The sequence below is a fragment of the Bacillus rossius genome (genome assembly GCF_032445375.1).
Source record: "Bacillus rossius redtenbacheri isolate Brsri chromosome 4 unlocalized genomic scaffold, Brsri_v3 Brsri_v3_scf4_2, whole genome shotgun sequence".
Lineage (NCBI taxonomy): Eukaryota > Metazoa > Arthropoda > Insecta > Phasmatodea > Bacillidae > Bacillus > Bacillus rossius.
In genome coordinates this window covers 9,587,365-9,606,741 of record NW_026962011.1, presented here as the reverse complement: position 1 = coordinate 9,606,741, position 19,377 = coordinate 9,587,365, and the positions used below count along the sequence as shown (strand labels likewise).

Sequence of the window (19,377 nt, the reverse complement as noted above, 5' to 3'; positions counted from 1 at the left end):
ACGTTGTGTCCTGTTACGATGCATTCAAGATGGCGGATCCAAGATGGCGGATCCAAAATGGCCGCCGGGGTCAAGGTCAAGGTCAAGGTCATCCAAGATGGCCGCCGTGACGTCACAATCCAAGATGGCTGCCGTGATCTATTTGTCCCGTTACGTAATGTCTTGTTACGCTGTGTCCCGTTACGCTGTGTCCCGTTACGCTCGTCCAAGATGGCCGACGTGACGTCACAATCCAAGATGGCGGACAGACAATCACAATCCGCACCATCCACAGCCAGAAGCCAGTCCCAGTAGCCCCATTCATATACTACTACAGATGATTATTCGTTATCGTCAGGATTTCTGACGAGGGATGGCCTCCTAATAACGGGTGTTACTCCCTCTTTCACGGCGAAGGGTCATAACAGTGCCAGGCATGGAATAAATTACATTTTGAACTTCTTCACCGGCCCAGCACGCAATTCTTCACGAAGGGCATTTGAAGCTGATTGAAGTCACTGGGAGGAGTATTATGATGCCTAACACGACTCCTTGAACTATTGCACAAATGCTCTATCGGATTCATATCGACAGATCGTGCAGGCCAGCCCGAACCTGTAATTCCCACGTGCACCGAGTACAAAACGAACTGTTCACCAATAAATGGAGAAGATGGGTTCAGAGCCTCTAGGAGCTCTTCTGCAATGTACCGCTGAACAGTCAGAGCCACATTATGAATGGAAATCAGTTCAGTGCGAGTGGGGAAATTTATTCCTCCCCAAACCATAGCTGAATGCCTTTGGAAAGCCTGTGACTCGCTAAAAGTACTTTGACCGAATCGCTTCCACGGTCGTCTCCACACTCTTGTCTCGAGAGCGTCTGAATTGTGCAGACCGAAGTCGAGTCTCGTCTGTGAACTCGTTCGGGCCTTATACTTTCTGTGGGGCCACTTCATCTAATTTAATTTTTTGTCCTGTTATGGAAGTTTTGTGTCTGAAAGAGCTAGATCTGGTGAATTGACATGATGCGGAAACAGTTAAAATCGCAGCTCGACCAATTTTTGCTAAGCCACACAGCGCTTGAATTCACCGGCGCATTATAAAGATCACGTTTTGTTTTTTGTCCATTCTTTCACTATGTGTATCAAACACCGTTAAACAATGAATTACCGTCAGGATGACTCGATTAAAGACAGATTATTTATTCTCGTGATTAAAACATATTTACTATGTATACAGCTAGCACTGTCTATTAAATTTCGAACAAAATTATTTATCAAATAATTCATATGTGTTTAAGGGTCTTACACATCAGTGTTTTCACAGAGAATGAAACCCGAAACCTATTGATCCAAAGATGACGCCGTAGTTACCACGGGTTGTAAATACTCACCCTTGTCGCTGCATACTTTCATAGTTTCAATGAGCTTCTCCTTCTCTTTGATGCCGCACGTCTTCATTATGAAGACCTCCATAGAAGACTGGTCTATCTTGTGGTTCTTGATCTGGATCACGGAAAACAACACTTCAACAAGCAACTTTCAGTCTCCGGGATTGTTTACGAGACTTTCTGGAGGTTGTGGCATGTTGAAAGCAAACTGCTATAGCTGCGGCATAGCGAAAAAGTGGTGGAAGTTGGCATAAGCCGAGGGTTTCCTCGGGGTACTCCAGCTTCCACTTTACCTCTCCCTTCTCCCCTCCCCCCAACCAAATCAGAACAACTAGTCAATGCTCCGTTATCATCTCATTACTAGGGACCTGCAATATTTTGTTATTGTCTTGTACCACACACACCTGTACGTAAATATGTCTAAGTCTTTTTGTCAATTGTATGCTGCCACGAATTTTCATTCCAAACGGAAAGCATATGGCTGGGTTATACGTATTTCGTAATTTATTATTGTATTGTTTGTCTTCAGGGCGAGTCGACATGCCGAGGACCCAACAAGAACGGCATTCAAATGAACAGTGCTTTGCATTCAAATAGTATCGCGAATATTGCAGGTCCGATACCATTTCCCCTTGTTGTCTATACTTACCCCGATGTCGATGTCTCTAAAGAACGTAGAGTTGAATTGTATTTTTAACGCTCACCAGTTGCATACTCTCGAGTGCGCAGCCAATTAGACACTGAAAGAAAGAAAATATATATTATGACTGTCATATAAACAACAGAGAAAAAAAAATAAATTACAAAGAAATCATAACAATAAAAAGGTAGTATCCAATTTTTTTTAAATTTATAATAATAACAACATTACATTGGTTCATCATTTGCAAATGGTTAAAAAATAATAATAAGAGTTTATTTTTTTTAAATTTAAATGCTGATTTTTTTCTACGCTAGCGTGAACTGACAGCATATAATATTGTGGTAAATAATTTAAACGAAACGTTTGCATGTGGTCATTAACCCAAAACTGTTTACTTTCAAAATTAATTTATGAATCCCTGAAAAGTAATTTTCCCTCAAAACATAAAACCTAAGGTTTATTTTCTTTAGGGTTTTGTAAAGATTTAAAATGTACAGATTTTCTGAATAAATCTTAAAAAATAAAGAGTTTAATAGAAGTGGAAAAACTCAAAAAAAAAAAAATCTGACATCTTGTTCAGCAAGGATAAAGTATAGCGCAAGTCAAAATTTGTTTTGTAATTTTTATTTTCATGGTAATTTTTCGCGTTTCACTGATCTTAATTTAGCAAAACGTGCGTTGGTGTTCTCCGCGTGCTCCTCATTATTCCTGTCAGTAATTAAATTATGCTTGAATGTTCTGTTTTCATCTAAATCTCACCTAAAAAATGACCTACCCCTTGTTTCGAAGGTCAAGTGTGTAAAGTTTCAACTCAATCGTATAAACGATGCGTGTGCGTATAGAATACGAACATGTACACACACACACACACACAAACATTATCATATATATGTACATATATATTATTGTTTTAATGAAGAAATTTTTTTCAACACTTTGTTTCACATTCTTACCTTCGCGTCCGGACTCCTTGGACAATTCTGCGCCTGGATGTCCTTCATATCCTCTGCAACGGAACAGAACCAGCATGATAATATTCACATTAAATGCTTAAATAGAAATTCGTTCCCCACTTCCATTTGCAATGCCAATAAAATGAAACTGTAAAACCCTCGGAGTATTTTATGGGTACGAGAAGCGTAATAATTATACGCATTTATGCAATAAGGAACCAACTGCAATGTATAAAATTTGGTTCTTTAGGTAAAATAATATAAAATATAACTGCTTATCAATTTCTTGAAAAAGAATAAAAAAATCTGGGTCAGGATGTATTTTGGACTTCAGCCGCCAGGTGTTTGTTTCATGGATTTCCATCGCGCTGAATTGGAATATAGTGTATGAAATAAATAATTAATTTTAAAAAATTGAATATGCTTTATTTTTTGAGGTGAATTCGATGAACGTCTTATTTGACGGGATGGACGACCAGAAAAATAGCTCCAAAAAAAACCCGACAAACTCGGCCAATCTTTCACAACCACTGCCTCAACTGATTCCATATCAACATCAGAATCACCAGAGAGCATATCCACGTATATTACCAAACAATATACTGCAATCCTCCGTCGTCACTTCTCGCGAGGTGGACGGCTGAGGCTCTTACGAGCTCAAATTTCGCGCCTCGTTCGGGGGCTCGTTTAGCCCCACTGGCTCATTTCTCTCGGCTAGGTTTTTCCTCATTTGATGCTCAAGTCACTTATCTGCATTTTAAATTGATTTTCATCGGGCGATTCCAATTGTTTTCTTTCTTTTCTCCAACTTTACCTGTTTTCGCTTAGTCATGTTGCGATTAATGGCTCCAAATCCAAATTCAGTAACTTTATAGTTATACCAATCAACTAGCACCACTAAGTTCTCACACATGAGCGAATTAAGTATTAAATCACGCAAATCGGTCTGTTACTTCCAGAATTACAGCTCTCGCTGACTTCAATTCGACGCTCTCCACCAACGCTCATTACGTCACTGTAAATGTTCACCAGGTGAGTCGTACGTAACTACCTCGAGCAGAGTCTGCTCTACTAAGATATTTTACTTCAACTCTGTACCTTTCATAGTTTACGAGTTTTATGCTGTGTCGATTTTCAGCCGAAGTGACACCCAATCCGAGATAAAAGACATTCATATTCCCGTCGGAAATTCATGTCAAAAATAATGGTACCTAATTATGCGTATGTGATGTAAGTGTAAAATTGTACAGGCGAAGCTTTCCGAAGTTGGCTGTAAAACCAGAAGTTTTTTTCTTCCTGTAGTTGCTTACTGATTGCATAACTTCGTCCGTTTATTGTAGACAAAGTTTTAATACAAACTTTCCTTTGAAAAATTTTGGATTAATCAATTAAAATTTTTTAGCATTATCATTAGGATAGGGTTTTCAAGCAATTCCAAATAGTCGCAGTTTTTTCTTCTCAAGTATTTCAACGCCAACTGTGTTTGGTTTCGAGAAAGAAAAAAAATGTACCTAATGCACTTTCATTAGAATGTGTGAAATTTAGGCTGTAAATTAATATATCACAATTCTCTAGATGGTAGGTATTTGAAAGAGAGCGCTGCCTGAAGTAATCACAGGAAAGGTTTTTAATAAATGTAAAAAAAAAGTTTTTTTTTAATAATGATAAACCTGATCAGAGTTTTTTATATGTTGCAGAAACAGAAAATTTAGATGTCTGACGAAAAGAGTAGTTATGTGTCGACTTCCATTGTCACTCTATCCCTTGTGGAATTGAAGAGTAGGGAAATAATAATTTCAGTGTGAACATTTCCTGATGACAAAAAAGGGCCATTCTAATTATTTGTAATAAGAAACCTAATTCCTCTTGTAAGCAATATTTTCGTGAACTAAATATTTTACCATATTAATCTTAATATGTTTATCGTTCATTGTTATTTACTAAACAAAATGTAGAAAATTTTAGAGGAATTCATTTTATTGATCATTACGAAACAAGTAATAAATATAAACATAAATCTAAGTGTTATGAAACTACGTTATTTACAAAGGGAGTTCTGCATAAAGGAATAATACTTTTTAATAAGTTACCTAAAAATATATTACTTTTAAACAATTATAATTAATTTAAGAGAGAACTTAGAAATTTTATAATTAGAAAAAAACATGTATTCAATTTCAGATGTAAATGATTTCTAACATACCATTATTTTATACAGGAGTAGTATAGGAAAGGGGCTCCTCGGACTGGGTTCTGGGTGTGGTATGTAGTGGAGTCAATGACCGACCGACCTTTTACATCACGGCAGCCATCTTGGACAACCTTGTCCTTTGACCTTGACCCAGGCGGTGCTCTTGAATCCGCCATCTTAGATGATGTAATCGCTGCCATTTTGTTTTCTCGAACTTTCCATCATTTGGGAATCGAATGCCCTACTCACCAAATATTGCAATTTCCATTACGGCCGCCATCTTAAAAATATTGTTACGATGTACCGCGGGTTCGTAAAGGATAGTCCAATTAAAGATTTTATAACACACGCAGTTTTATTTATTGCCACTATTTACATTACTAGCAAATAATCTAAAAATTCCAATTAATCAACTGTACTTAAAAATGTTGCTTCCTCAGTCACTCGTTTTTACACACCGCACACCTCGCTGGGCCGCACCTCTGGCTTAACTCTCGGAGCAGCACCCCTCGTGGGTCTCCGCCGCGGGACTCCGTCGTCACACTCCGCCGCCGCCGACGCACTTCCCTTCGCCGAGGTTCGGCTTGACGCCTCGCTCGGAACTTCGCTCGGGACTCCGCCGCACCCGCGAAACTATCGCAAGGAACTGAACACTTCGCCCTGGAACCTTCGTCCAGGGACTTCGCCGCTCTATCGCCCGGAAACTCCGCCACGGGAAAACTCCCGACTCCACTCACTCACTCCCTGCCCTGGAACCTTCGTCCAAGGACTTCGCCACTATGCCGCACCCGTGGTACTCCGCCGCGGGAGAACTCCCGACTGAACTCTCACTGCCTTAGGCCGGCGTCCTCGTCTTATATATCAGAAACGCCATTTATAGAATGCACGAGCGTGGCTGGGTTCTGTCGCGTCATTCCGCGCCGACCTGACTGCAGAAATCTCTCGAAACACGTGTCGGTGGCTGCCAAGCAGCGCGCGGGACTCCGCAGCTGTGAGGTGTGAGGTGTTTATCAGCTACGCGCGGGGAGTGGTGGGCTTGAGGGAGGGGAAGCGGTGTTCCTTGTAATCTACCGCGCGTCTCATGTTGCGGCGGCCACATGTGATGTCAGCCAGCTGTGCACATGCACGTGTCGCGGCCTTGCTCATGTTCGTAACAATATTTATTTATTATCCAATTTTAATGAAAAAAATTAAAATTTATAAAAACATGATTAAAAATTTTTTAATAAAAATCTTTAAAATCACCATTGTACTTTTTGTTATGGCCGCCATCTTGAAAATCCTTAATATATATGCTAGAAAAACAGATAAATATTTAACATTTACAAAAAAAATAATTAAATTTTAATAAAACATTATTTAAAAACGCACTTACATCATGGAGACCACAGTTCTAACCCGATGAGAGCAAAAATAAAAAATGGCAACCGATCCTCCCTCCACGGAAGCCGCCGGCAGAATGACCTCCCACCACTAATGCCAAGGTATGTATCATCAGCTATAATCACACAAGTTACAAAAGAACCTTGGAAGAGCTGGGGAGGGAGGTGGCAGTCACGTGACCGAAGCTTCTGGCCGGGGTGGGGGCCAGATAAGATGTCGCTCGCTTCCGGGAAACAGTGGTCCGGTGCCGTCAGCTCGTGGTCCTAGTTATACGATCCAACGCTATTCATGGCATCAACGTCGGGTCATAAGTCACGGATTTTAAGCGGCACGCCGCGCCGTTGCGGGGACAGGCACGGGAGATTGTGTACAATGTGGCGACACATTTGAAAGAGCAAAAGCGATTACATAATTTGAAGTACAACATTGTCGAAGCAACAAGTGCTGCAACAAGGGTTTCTCAGTCAACTGTAAAAAGAATTTTGGCAGAAGGTAAAGTAAAAAGCAAAAATAGTTTAATTTTTCTACACCCACGGGAAAGAATAAGGAGCGAAAAAAAAAAAAGAATCGAAGTAGATGACCTTACGTGCGGCGCTATACGGCGGAAAATTCACGAGTTTTACACCGTTAGAAAAACAATTCCAACATTAAAGAAACTGACCAGGGCATTACGAGAGGGCGGAGTTTTAAATTGCAGTAGAGAGTACTTGCGGCATTTGTTAAAACGTATAGGATTTAGTATGAAGAAATGCCAATCAAAAAGAAAGATTTTGGTAGAAAAACCATAAATTTCTGCTTGGAGAGGGAGGTATCTACAAACAATTCGTAAATATCGAAATGCAGGTAGAAATATCGTGTATGTTGACAAAACATACCTACATGCAACACATTGCGTTAATTACTGCTGGCAGTCGAGCACTGAAGTAGGTGTAACAGAATCAATTGGCAAGGGGCCACGATTGATAATCGTGCATGCTGGTGGAGAAGAATGCTTCGTTTCTAATGCTTTATTAATTTTCAAATAAAAACAAAAGTCTGGTGATTATCATGATGACATGAACTACCAAAATTTTTCTACCTGGGTAAGACAGAAGCTACTTCCAAATTTACGTGAAAAAAAGTGTCATAGTTCTAGACAATGCTAGCGACCACAATGTCCAAATAAATAAAAAGCCTGCAACCACTACTCTGAAATCTGGCAACCAAGACTGGTTAAAAGCAAGTTTTGAGGATCTCTCCTCCTAATTGATAACCCAGCCTTCATGCCTCAAAAGGATTTTTAAGGCTGGGGCACCCATGGGCGTGGATGCGGATACGCCGCATACGCAACCAGGACTCAGCTGACCAGAAAGTTGGATGCTCCCTTAGCCCTCTAGAGTCATCACTTCTGGTGCCTGCCCCAGTCTCCCGCCTCACACTGGGACCCCTCAATCACCCAGTGAACCCGCGGTCCGCTGGAGGTCTACCCAACCTCTCCCAGCTGACCAGGCTGGTAACCGGAGCAGTTCTCGTCGCTCAACACGTCAGCACGTCATCGGGCTAGGGAGCCCTGATACCTACCCCTAAAGCACTCGGGGCACCACTACCAAGTACGAGTCCTTCCCAACAAGAATCCTGGGCCTATAAGGAAACCTCAGCGGGGCGCCATTCAAACATGGTGGATTCTCCCCGTACTACGACCGACTTTTGGTCTCGTCGGCAGACTGTTCGCCGGTAGCTGACCAAACCATCACGCTTCAGGGAGCAGCCCCAGGGCTGCCTCGTCTCCTCGGTAAGCCTTCCGACCTGCCGTACCTTGGCCCGACAGGTTCACAGCCGATTAAGGCCCGGATGCGGCTGCTCCCGTTGGGCGACGATCGCCGTCAGCCCCAGCTAGAAAATGGCAACCATAGTGGCAGGGCCGAAGGTACCTGGGGGTTGCCTCAGTACCTCCACCGACTACAAGGCTAAAGGGGAAACCTCGCCGTGCAGTTTACAGCCCGTTTTTAGGCCCGGTCGCCCGACAACATAACCACCATACCCAGTCAATTCCTTTACCATGGGGCCTGATCCATTCACTATGGGGCCCTTTGGGACCGATGCACCGGGGCTCGACCGTCTAACCCCCCGGAAAGGTTTCTATCGCATTTCCTGTTGCCCGCAGATTCAGCCCTTTCACCATTTCCAGTCTCATTCATGCAATTGAGGATGCAACTGAGGCAGAGTTTGGACCCGGCAGTGCCCTCTTTAGTTAGAGAGGTGCTATGACTAGAGGTTGGGGAACCCGTCCCAACATAGCCACGACGGTCCTCCCCCAACAGCGGTGCCAACGTGGAGGCAGAGGGTTGCCACTTGATGTGGAGAGGCTATATATTCGCATCACACACCCTTTCCGTGGACCTTTGGATCATGTCTTGGCTACTAGAACCGGCAACAGTTCCGACACCTCAAACGACAATCACCTTCCCATGGTGTGTGGTAACCCCAGGGCGGGCAGAGGAGACCTCGGGGTTACCTGAATCTCCTCACCGACTACAAGGCTAAAGGGGAAACCTCGCTGTGCAGTTTACAGCTCGTTTATAAGCCCGGTCGCCCGACCTGCAGCGCCACTCCCAGATAGGTCAGGCCCACTCCCGCCGCTGGTTAAAAGCAGTGGCGTGCCCAGGATTTTGCTCTGGGGGAGGTCAGGCAGAAGGCTAGGGCCTTTCCGGGGGGCCTGGGGGGTATGGAATACCCCGCAGGTAGGCGAGGGGGTCTGGGGGTCCTTCCCCGGGAAAATTTTGAAAAATACGTGATCAATATTGCTGATTTAGGAGTAGTATGTAAATGGGCATACTGCTCAGGATGCAGGTAGTGGAGCCGGAGCCGAGCCACATCTCTGATTGTGATGTCACGGCGGCCATCTTGGATGAGCGTAACGGGACACAGTATAACAGGACAAGTAGATCATGGCGGCCATCTTGGATGACAGTGACCTTGACCTTTGAACTGGTCTTTGACCCCGGCAGACATATTGGATCCTCCATATTGAATCCGCCATCTTGGATACCGTCTTGGATACCGTCGACTTTGTTTCTGCTGTTTGTTCCTAGAGAGCGCCAGCTTCGCTCTTGATTTTTTTTCTGTTCCATTGGAGGCCGCCATCTTAGATACTGTCGTCTTTGTTTCTGTTGTTTGTTCCTAGATAGTGCCAAAATCGCTCTTGATTTTTTTTTGTTCTGCTGAAGGCCGTCATCTTGGATACCATCGAATTTATTTATGTTGTTTGTTCCTAGATAGCGCCAGCGTCGCTCTGTCACATCACATAAGGTCGATGTTCCATTACCTTCCATAGCTCTTATTGTCCTTATCGACATATTAAATTTAATATTTTATGCAAAATACATTGGAAGCGCTGTGATTCGAACCATCGCAGCTCTGATCATTAGGTTGGAAAACATACGCCTTTAACCGCACGGCCATCGAGACATTTACCAGACTGAAAATTAAATAAGGTATATGTAAAAATAACATGCATATTCGGACTTGTATTTTTTTTAATTTTAAGTAATAATAGCACTACATGTTCGAGACAGATCCACCATCTTGTATTAAGACGTAACTGTTAAAATTTCCGTTACGCCCGCCATCTTGAAAATCTGTAATTTTTATGTTAGAAAATCGGGAAAATTTTTAAAAATCATTAAAAATAATTAAATAATCGAATTAAATAATAAAATCTTAAAAAAACACTGTTGTACTTATCAATACGGTAGCCATCTTGGATTATATAAATGTTGTATATTTTGTTACACCCGCCATCTTGGTTGAGTACTATGTCATCATTACACTTTATGTAATGACCGTCATATTGGATCCTATTAATGTTGCAATTACCGTTATGGTCACCATCTTGACATTTAGATGCCATCTTGGAAATCCGTAATTTTTATGCTAGAAATTCGGGCAAAATTCCAAAATTCATCAAAAAATAACTTAATAGAATTATCATTGATTATATCGATTCCCGTCCTTGGTTCGAAACCGGTGAGGGCCAAAAATTAAAAAACATCATATCCTTACTCCACAGAAGCCACCTACAGACTGACCTACCACTAATATCAAGGTATATATCGTCAGCTGGTATGACGTCATGTCCACCATCTTGTCTTCGTCCGCTGGAGACCATCATCTTGTTTTCGTCTGCTAGAGTGTGCTGGCATCATGTTAATATAATTTTATGTTCACCATACCTTTAACCTCGTCTATTGGCATTGAACCTTGTCATTGACCTTGAACTTTGACCATGACCTAGAAACTTGACCTTGAACTTTTACCTTGATTTAGAACTTTGACCTTGACCTAGAACTTTGACCAGACCTTAAAATTAGACTTTGACCTTGACCTTGAACTTTGACCTTGACCTTGAACTTTGACCTTGACCTTGACGTCCATCATGGATCCGTCATTTTATGTTTAATACATGATACCAGGATCTACCACCTGCTAGTGGTCATTGCCACCATCATGTTTTCGTCTGCTGGAGGACACCATATTGTGTGTATTCGTCTTACCATCATGCTAGTTTTAACCTAACCTGCTACAGTGCAGTAATCATTTATTACTACTGTGGTGCCCGCCATCTTGAAATTTGGGCGCCATCTTGAAATCATGTAATTATTTAGCTAGAAATGCGGGAAAAATTCCAAAAGTCTCCGAAAAAATCAATTATTAATATACAAATCGAATCGATGAATTCCTGTCCATGGTTCGTTTCTTGACCAGTGACAGTTGTAACCAATTATTAAATAAATTATAGATTCTGTTTTCCATTACCTTTCACGGAGTTTATTAATAATTCACTCTACGAAAAACAACTCAAGACAATATACCTGACCAACGAATTAAATACAGTGCAGATTAGCCTAACATGAAAGTCTAATTTTTCAATAATCTGAATAACCTATAAGCCACTCATGTACAAAGCCACACATACAGGCCAATTGTCTTCAGACTACAAGACCGGGTCATGTCAATATCAGACATATAGACCATGAACTCAGTGCACAGAGGAAAACGGAATGTACACGCAGGAAAACGGAATTTACACGCAGGAAAACGGAACGTACACACAGGAAACGGAACGTACACACAGGAAACGGATCGTACTCAGGAAACGGAATGATCATTCATACAGTAGCGGAAACACATGCTTAGTTGGAAATCAGAATACAAGAAATAAAACATACTTTTTTCAAATAATTAATTTATTTTTCAATAGTACACTCATGACAGTTAAACTAATTATTATTGTCGGTAGCCAGCTTTCCGCAGTTCTTGAAGTATGGACGATACTTCACCGATATGCGAGTAGTTTCCTTTACGAACACATGCCACCATCAGTTTTAGTTGGTCAACCAATATGTTAGGATCGTCCCATGAGGTATAATCAATCTCTTCTGCTACGTTCATCTTCCTTGTACGTTTATAATAAATATTATTATCTCAAGTGTCTTCCGTTTTAACACCAATCGCAAGGTGTCTTTCGTCATCGAGACAGTGATTATGACAAGCTTGATCAGGTTAATTTACTATGTCGTTTCCATCGTTTCGGTCTCAGTACACCATCACTGTCTTCGATCTTGCCTGCTTTAGCTGCTTCAGCACAGTCTTCGATCACGCCACCAACTTCAGAGTCACTGTAGCAATCTCCATAGAAGGCATCGTCTTCACCCAGATTACCTTAAGAATTCGTTATCGTTGATGTCGAAGTGTCTTCATGGTCTACATACTTCCTATTTACAAATTATGGTGGATCTACTGAATATCGGCTTGAATGTATTCTCACTTTTCACGGTGTTGTTACTTCCATTAGTTTCAGTCTTCTCGAAGCCATCAGCATCCTTCAATTTATGTTGTTCGTACGATCGGGTGAGCTAATACCATCATGCTCAGGACAAGGAAAATTATTGTCGTAATGCAGATCACTCTTCTTTAGTCTAGTGGATCCATCGATGTCCTCTATGCCGTAAGTGGGCTTGGCTTTACATGTTCTACCATGTCTTTTTAAGCTGTCAATTCACGTTATCAACCTGATACACCGATGACAGCGTATTATTTTGCGTAGTGTTATTTAACACATTCATTCTTCTCATACCGTTTAGCATTCTTTCTCAAGGTAAACACCTTGCTACAGTATATATGCTGATGTTGTTTTGATACAGCTACAGACATCGAAGGCTCCAGAAGGCACCAATAGCTCCTACAGTCTTTTGTTTCAACAGCACCAGTAGTATATAATAGCCGGTCCTGAAACTGGCTTCTGGCTGTGGTGCTTGGTGCCGAGCCACATCTCTGACGTCACGTCTATCTGTGACGTCACGGCGGCCATCTTGGACTCAAAATTCCTCAAAATTCCTCAAAATTGACTCAAAATTCCTCAAAATTGACTCAAAATGACTCAAAATTTCCCGTTTTAAGAAAAAAATTCCCGTTTTCGAGGGAAAAATTCCCGTTTCGATGGAAAATTAGGATTTCGAAAAACCACAAATGTCTTTTGCCTTAGAAAGAACACAAATTCCTAAAACTGGCTTAAGCATCCTTAACTCAAGCCAGCGTTAAGCCATTTATAGGATTATGACGTTACCGTTGCAATTTTCGTTACGTCCGCCATCTTGAAAATCCACAATTTTTATGTTAGAAAATCGGGAAAAATTTTAAAAATCATTAAAAAATTATTTAATCGAATTAAAAAAATATTAAAAACCACTGTTGCAGTTATCGTTACGGTTGCCATCTTGGATTATATAAATGTTACATATTTCGTTACACCCGCCATCTTGGTTGAGTACCATGTCATTCTTACACTTTACGTTACGACCACCATATTGGATCCTATTAATGTTGCAATTATCGTTATGGTCGCCATCTTTAAATTTGGACGCCATCTTGGAAATCCGTAGTTTTTATGTTAGAAAATCGGGAAAAATTCCAAAATTCATCAAAAAATTAATGTATTTAAATTCTGTATGATTATATCGATGTACGTCCTTGGTTCGATTCCCGACGAGAGTAAACGGTCGATCCTTCCTCCATGAAAGCTACCTAGACTGATCTACCACCACCAGTACCAAGGTTTATATCATCAACTGGTATGACATCATGTCCACCATCTTGTCTTCATCCGCTGGAGTCCACCATCTTGTTTTCGTCTGCTAGAGTGTGCCGATACCATGTAGTATAATTATCTGGTCACCATACTTTTGTCCTCAACTGTTGACATTGATCATTGACCTTGGCCTTTGACCTTGACCTTGAAATTTGACCTTGACCTTGAAATTTGACCTTGACCTTGAAATTTGACTTTGTCCTTGAAATTTGACTTTGTCCTTGTCGACCATCATGGATCCGACATTTTATGTTCAGTACATGCTACCAGGAGCTACCACCTGCCAGAGTACTCCATCTTGTGTGTGTACTTGTATTATGGAGTACATTTCCATCTGGTTAATTTTATTCTAACCCGCTACAGTGCAGTAATCATTTATTACCGAGGTGCCCCCGCCATCTTGAAATTCGACCGCCATCTTGAAATCATGTAATAATGTAGCTATAAAAGCGGGAAAAAATCCAAAATTCATTAAATAAATCACTCATTATCTTACATATTGATTCGATCCGCTCCCGTCCTTGGTTCGATACCCGATCGATGCAATAATGTTTAATTTTATGAAAAAATAATAATTTCAATATACCATGTTCATCATTCTTAAAGAGACTTTAAAACCTCTACTAACATCATCCTATCAGACATCAAGACCACCATATTGGAAATTCATAATTGTAATGTTAGAGATTCGTGAAAAAGTTCAAAATTCATTAAATAAATTTGTAATCTATATACTGATTGATTAAATCGACTAAGGTCCTTGGTTCGATCCCTGGCCGATACAAATCAACTTTAATTTTAAAAAAGTACCAGAAAAGTGTAAGGTTCGAGAAATAAAACACCTCAAAGTCTTTTACAAACATAATATTTATTACACAATTTCTATCCTACTACAGAATCACTTGCGAAAGCCAGCAATCTTATAAACATTTAGCCCTGCATAGACGTGCATCGACTACTTCTTAGCTCCAAATGGCTACAAATGCTTCAAAAGGCTCCAAATGCTCCAACAGCTTCCAAAAAAGGCTCCAAATGCTCCAATAACCACCAAATGCTTCAAAAAGCTCCAAATGCTCCAACAGCTCCAAAAAAAGGCTCAAAATGCTCCAATAACCACCAAATGCTTAACACAGCTCCAAATGGCTCCAAATGCTCCAAACGGCCTCCAAATGCTTGACAGCCTCTAAATGCTTGACTGCTCCAAACGGCTCCAAATGCTCCAAATGTCTCCAAATTGCTTCAAATGCTCCAAACGGCTCCAAATGCTCCAAATTGCTCCAAATCTTCCAAACGGCTCCAAATGCTCCAAATTCTCCAAATGCTCCAAACGGCTCCAAAAGCTCCAAATGTCTCCAAATGCTCCAAACGGCTCCAAATGCTCCAAATGTCTCCAAAAGGCTCCAAATGCTCCAAACGGCTCCAAATTGCTCCAAATGCTCCAAACGGCTCCAAATGCTCCAAATTGCTCCAAATGCTCCAAACGGCTCCAAATGCTCCAAACGGCTCCAAATGTCTCCAAAAGGCTCCAAATGCTCCAAACGGCTCCAAATGCTCCAAATGCTCCAAATGTCTCCAAAAGGCTCCAAATGCTTCAAAAGGCTCCAATTGCTCCAAACGGCCTCCAAATGCTCCAAATGGCTCCAAATGCTCCAAATGGCTCCAAATGCTCCAAATGGCTCCAACAGCTCCAAAAGGCTCCAAATGCTTCAAAAGGCTCCAATTGTTCCAAGAGCTCCATCTTCAATTGATTCCAACTGATTCCAATTACTTTTCTTATCGAACTTGGCATGGTTACTAACATGTCTTTATTAGTATACATTTTGACTGACAGTGGTAACGTATTTTGCACCTTTAAGTTATAAGTTTTATTTAGAAATCAGATTTCGATAAATGGTAGATACCATTTGGAAAGAAAATATATTAATTTATCTTCAAGTTTATACACATTTAATTTAAGCCATTATTGTATGTAGCCAGCTTCCCTCAGTTCTTTGAGTATGAAGGATATTTCTTTAATGTTCGAATAGTTTCCTGCACAAAGCGATCCATGTAGTAGTCGTAGCCTGTCAACCAATATGTTAGGATCTTCCCATGAGGTATAATCAAACTCTTCTGCTGCGTTCATCATCCTTGCATGTTTATAATAAATATTATTATCTCTGGTGTCTATCGTTTTAACACCAACCTCAAGGACACTTTCGTCATCGTGACAGTGATTATCACAAGCTTGATCAGGATAATTTATTTTATTACGACGTTTCCATCGTTTTGGTCTCAAACCACCATCACAGTCTTCGCTCTTGCATGCTTTTGGTGCTTCAGCACAGTACTCAATCATGTCAGCCTTAGATGTGTCAGCACAGTCTTCGTTCACGCCAGCTTCTGATGTGTCACCACAGTCTTCAATCATGTCAGCACCACAAACTTGATCAGGATAATTTATTTTATTACGTTGTTTCCATCGTTTTGGTCTCAGACCGCCATCACAGTCTTCGATCTTACCTGCTTTAGGTGCTTCAGTACAGTACTCAATCATGTCAGCCTTAGATGTGTCAGCACAGTCTTCGTTCACGCCAGCTTCTGATGTGTCACCACAGTCTTCAATCATGTCAGCACCACAAACTTGATCAGGATAATTTATTTTATTACGTCGTTTCCGTCGTTTTGGTCTCAGACCGCCATCACAGTCTTCGATCTTACCTGCTTTAGGTGCTTCAGTACAGTACTCAATCATGTCAGCCTCAGATGTGTCACCACAATCTTCAATCATGCACGCTTCAGATGATTCATCATAGTCTTCGAACTTGTAAGCTTCAGATGGTTCTCCATCTTTCTCATTTTCATGGAGACGACTAGATATTGGAGTAAATATATTTTCATTTCTAATGTGGTTACAACTTCCTTCGTTTGTTTTAAATTTTAAATTATTATCTTGATCTAGATCAGTAATTTTAGCATTAGCTTTTTCGCCTTCGTTCCTCTTCCGCGATGTTGTAGCCCAGTCTTCGTCATCTTTATTCATCTTAATTGTACAGGTCTTGTAATGTCTATCCAAGTAATATCTTCTACCAAAGGATTTCTGACACTGACTACAATGAAATGGTTTTTGACAAGGACCCAAATTACACTCGCTTCTCTCATGTCGTTTAGCATTCTTTCTCAAGGTAAACACCTTGCTACAGTATCTACAGTGATGACGTTTCGATACAGCGTCAGATCCTAAATCGGAATTCATATTAGTTACCGAGACTAATGCCAGATGCAAACTAAGAGTTTTAAATTAGATATATTACTTAAATAGAATTTTTTAATTATTTCATCAGCGAGAATTAATTTATCTCATTCAAAGGTACTTTTTGCAAGTAGTTCTGCTTTTCAACAACAGATGTCGCCACATGTTACTTGCAGGTAAATAATATTTAGTTCTTTTATGCGGGATGCGGGATGCTCACTAACGATCGAAATAGAATGATGGCTTCGCTAGACTCCAAGGAGAAGGAAGTTCGTCCATCCTGTTAGTGCTTCTTAGATTTCTCAGAAATTATTTGACTGAGTAATGATAATTTTTTTTTTAATTTCCGCCTGATAAAAATATTACAAGTAATGATTGAGTAGCAGAAGTTCACTAATTATATGCAACCTTGAATAAAAAATGACATGCTTCATTAAGTAAAAAAATCCTTCATGCAGAGATAAATTCCTCATCAGTAACCAGAAGCACTCGGAGAAAACCATCAGATGTCTAGTCAGGAATAATCAGAAGCACCCAGTGAAAACCATCAAAATATTGTCAAGATTAATCAGGAGCACACGGAGAAATCCATCAAAATATTGTCAAGAATAATCAGAAGCACACGGAGAAATCCACCATAATACTGTCAAGAATAAACTGGAGCACACGGAGAAAACCGCCATAATATTGACAAGAATAATCGGAAGCACACGGAGAAAACCGCCACAAGTTTTCTTTGATATCATAAAATTTCAGGAAAAATAATAATAATAAATAAAAATAAATTAATAAAAAATTTAAAAAAATAAAATAAAAAATATATAAACAGATTCTGCTAGCTTGTGAACTTCTCATTGTTGAGCAAAGATATAGTTCTAGTACAAGCCAGAATTTTATGTATTTTTTATTTTATTTTTTATTATTATTTTTTCCTGAAATTTTATGATATCAAAGAAAACTTGTGGCGGTTTTCTCCGTGTGCTTCCGATTATTCTTGTCAATATTATGGCGGTTTTCTCCGTGTGCTCCAGTTTATTCTTGACAGTATTATGGTGGATTTCTCCGTGTGCTTCTGATTATTCTTGACAATATTTTGATGGATTTCTCCGTGTGCTCCTGATTAATCTTGACAATATTTTGATGGTTTTCACTGGGTGCTTCTGATTATTCCTGATTAGACATCTGATGGTTTTCTCCGAGTGCTTCTGGTTACTGATGAGGAATTTATCTCTGCATGAAGGATTTTTTTACTTAATGAAGCATGTCATTTTTTATTCAAGGTTGCATATAATTAGTGAACTTCTGCTACTCAATCATTACTTGTAATATTTTTATCAGGCGGAAATTAAAAAAAAAATTATCATTACTCAGTCAAATAATTTCTGAGAAATCTAAGAAGCACTAACAGGATGGACGAACTTCCTTCTCCTTGGAGTCTAGCGAAGCCATCGTTCTATTTCGATCGTTAGTGAGCATCCCGCATCCCGCATAAAAGAACTAAATATTATTTACCTGCAAGTAACATGTGGCGACATCTGTTGTTGAAAAGCAGAACTACTTGCAAAAAGTACCTTTGAATGAGATAAATTAATTCTCGCTGATGAAATAATTAAAAAATTCTATTTAAGTAATATATCTAATTTAAAACTCTTAGTTTGCATCTGGCATTAGTCTCGGTAACTAATATGAATTCCGATTTAGGATCTGACGCTGTATCGAAACGTCATCACTGTAGATACTGTAGCAAGGTGTTTACCTTGAGAAAGAATGCTAAACGACATGAGAGAAGCGAGTGTAATTTGGGTCCTTGTCAAAAACCATTTCATTGTAGTCAGTGTCAGAAATCCTTTGGTAGAAGATATTACTTGGATAGACATTACAAGACCTGTACAATTAAGATGAATAAAGATGACGAAGACTGGGCTACAACATCGCGGAAGAGGAACGAAGGCGAAAAAGCTAATGCTAAAATTACTGATCTAGATCAAGATAATAATTTAAAATTTAAAACAAACGAAGGAAGTTGTAACCACATTAGAAATGAAAATATATTTACTCCAATATCTAGTCGTCTCCATGAAAATGAGAAAGATGGAGAACCATCTGAAGCTTACAAGTTCGAAGACTTTGATGAATCATCTGAAGCGTGCATGATTGAAGATTGTGGTGACACATCTGAGGCTGACATGATTGAGTACTGTACTGAAGCACCTAAAGCAGGCAAGATCGAAGACTGTGATGGCGGTCTGAGACCAAAACGACGGAAACGACGTAATAAAATAAATTATCCTGATCAAGTTTGTGGTGCTGACATGATTGAAGACTGTGGTGACACATCAGAAGCTGGCGTGAACGAAGACTGTGCTGACACATCTAAGGCTGACATGATTGAGTACTGTACTGAAGCACCTAAAGCAGGCAAGATCGAAGACTGTGATGGCGGTCTGAGACCAAAACGATGGAAACGACGTAATAAAATAA

The 19,377-nt window shown here is 40.2% G+C and overlaps 1 protein-coding gene across 1 annotated transcript in view; it reads right to left on the bottom strand.

Annotated features, from left to right (window-relative positions):
- LOC134541905 (uncharacterized) overlaps positions 1–19,377 on the bottom strand; it is a 138,816-nt gene that overhangs the window by 21,395 nt on the left and 98,044 nt on the right. Inside the window, exons 4-6 of the mRNA XM_063385643.1 lie at positions 2,965–3,017; positions 2,073–2,108; positions 1,372–1,483 (exon numbers count right to left, since the gene is read on the bottom strand). Coding sequence (XP_063241713.1) covers positions 1,372–1,483; positions 2,073–2,108; positions 2,965–3,017 — 201 coding nt within the window. The remainder of the gene's footprint in view (positions 1–1,371; positions 1,484–2,072; positions 2,109–2,964; positions 3,018–19,377) is intronic.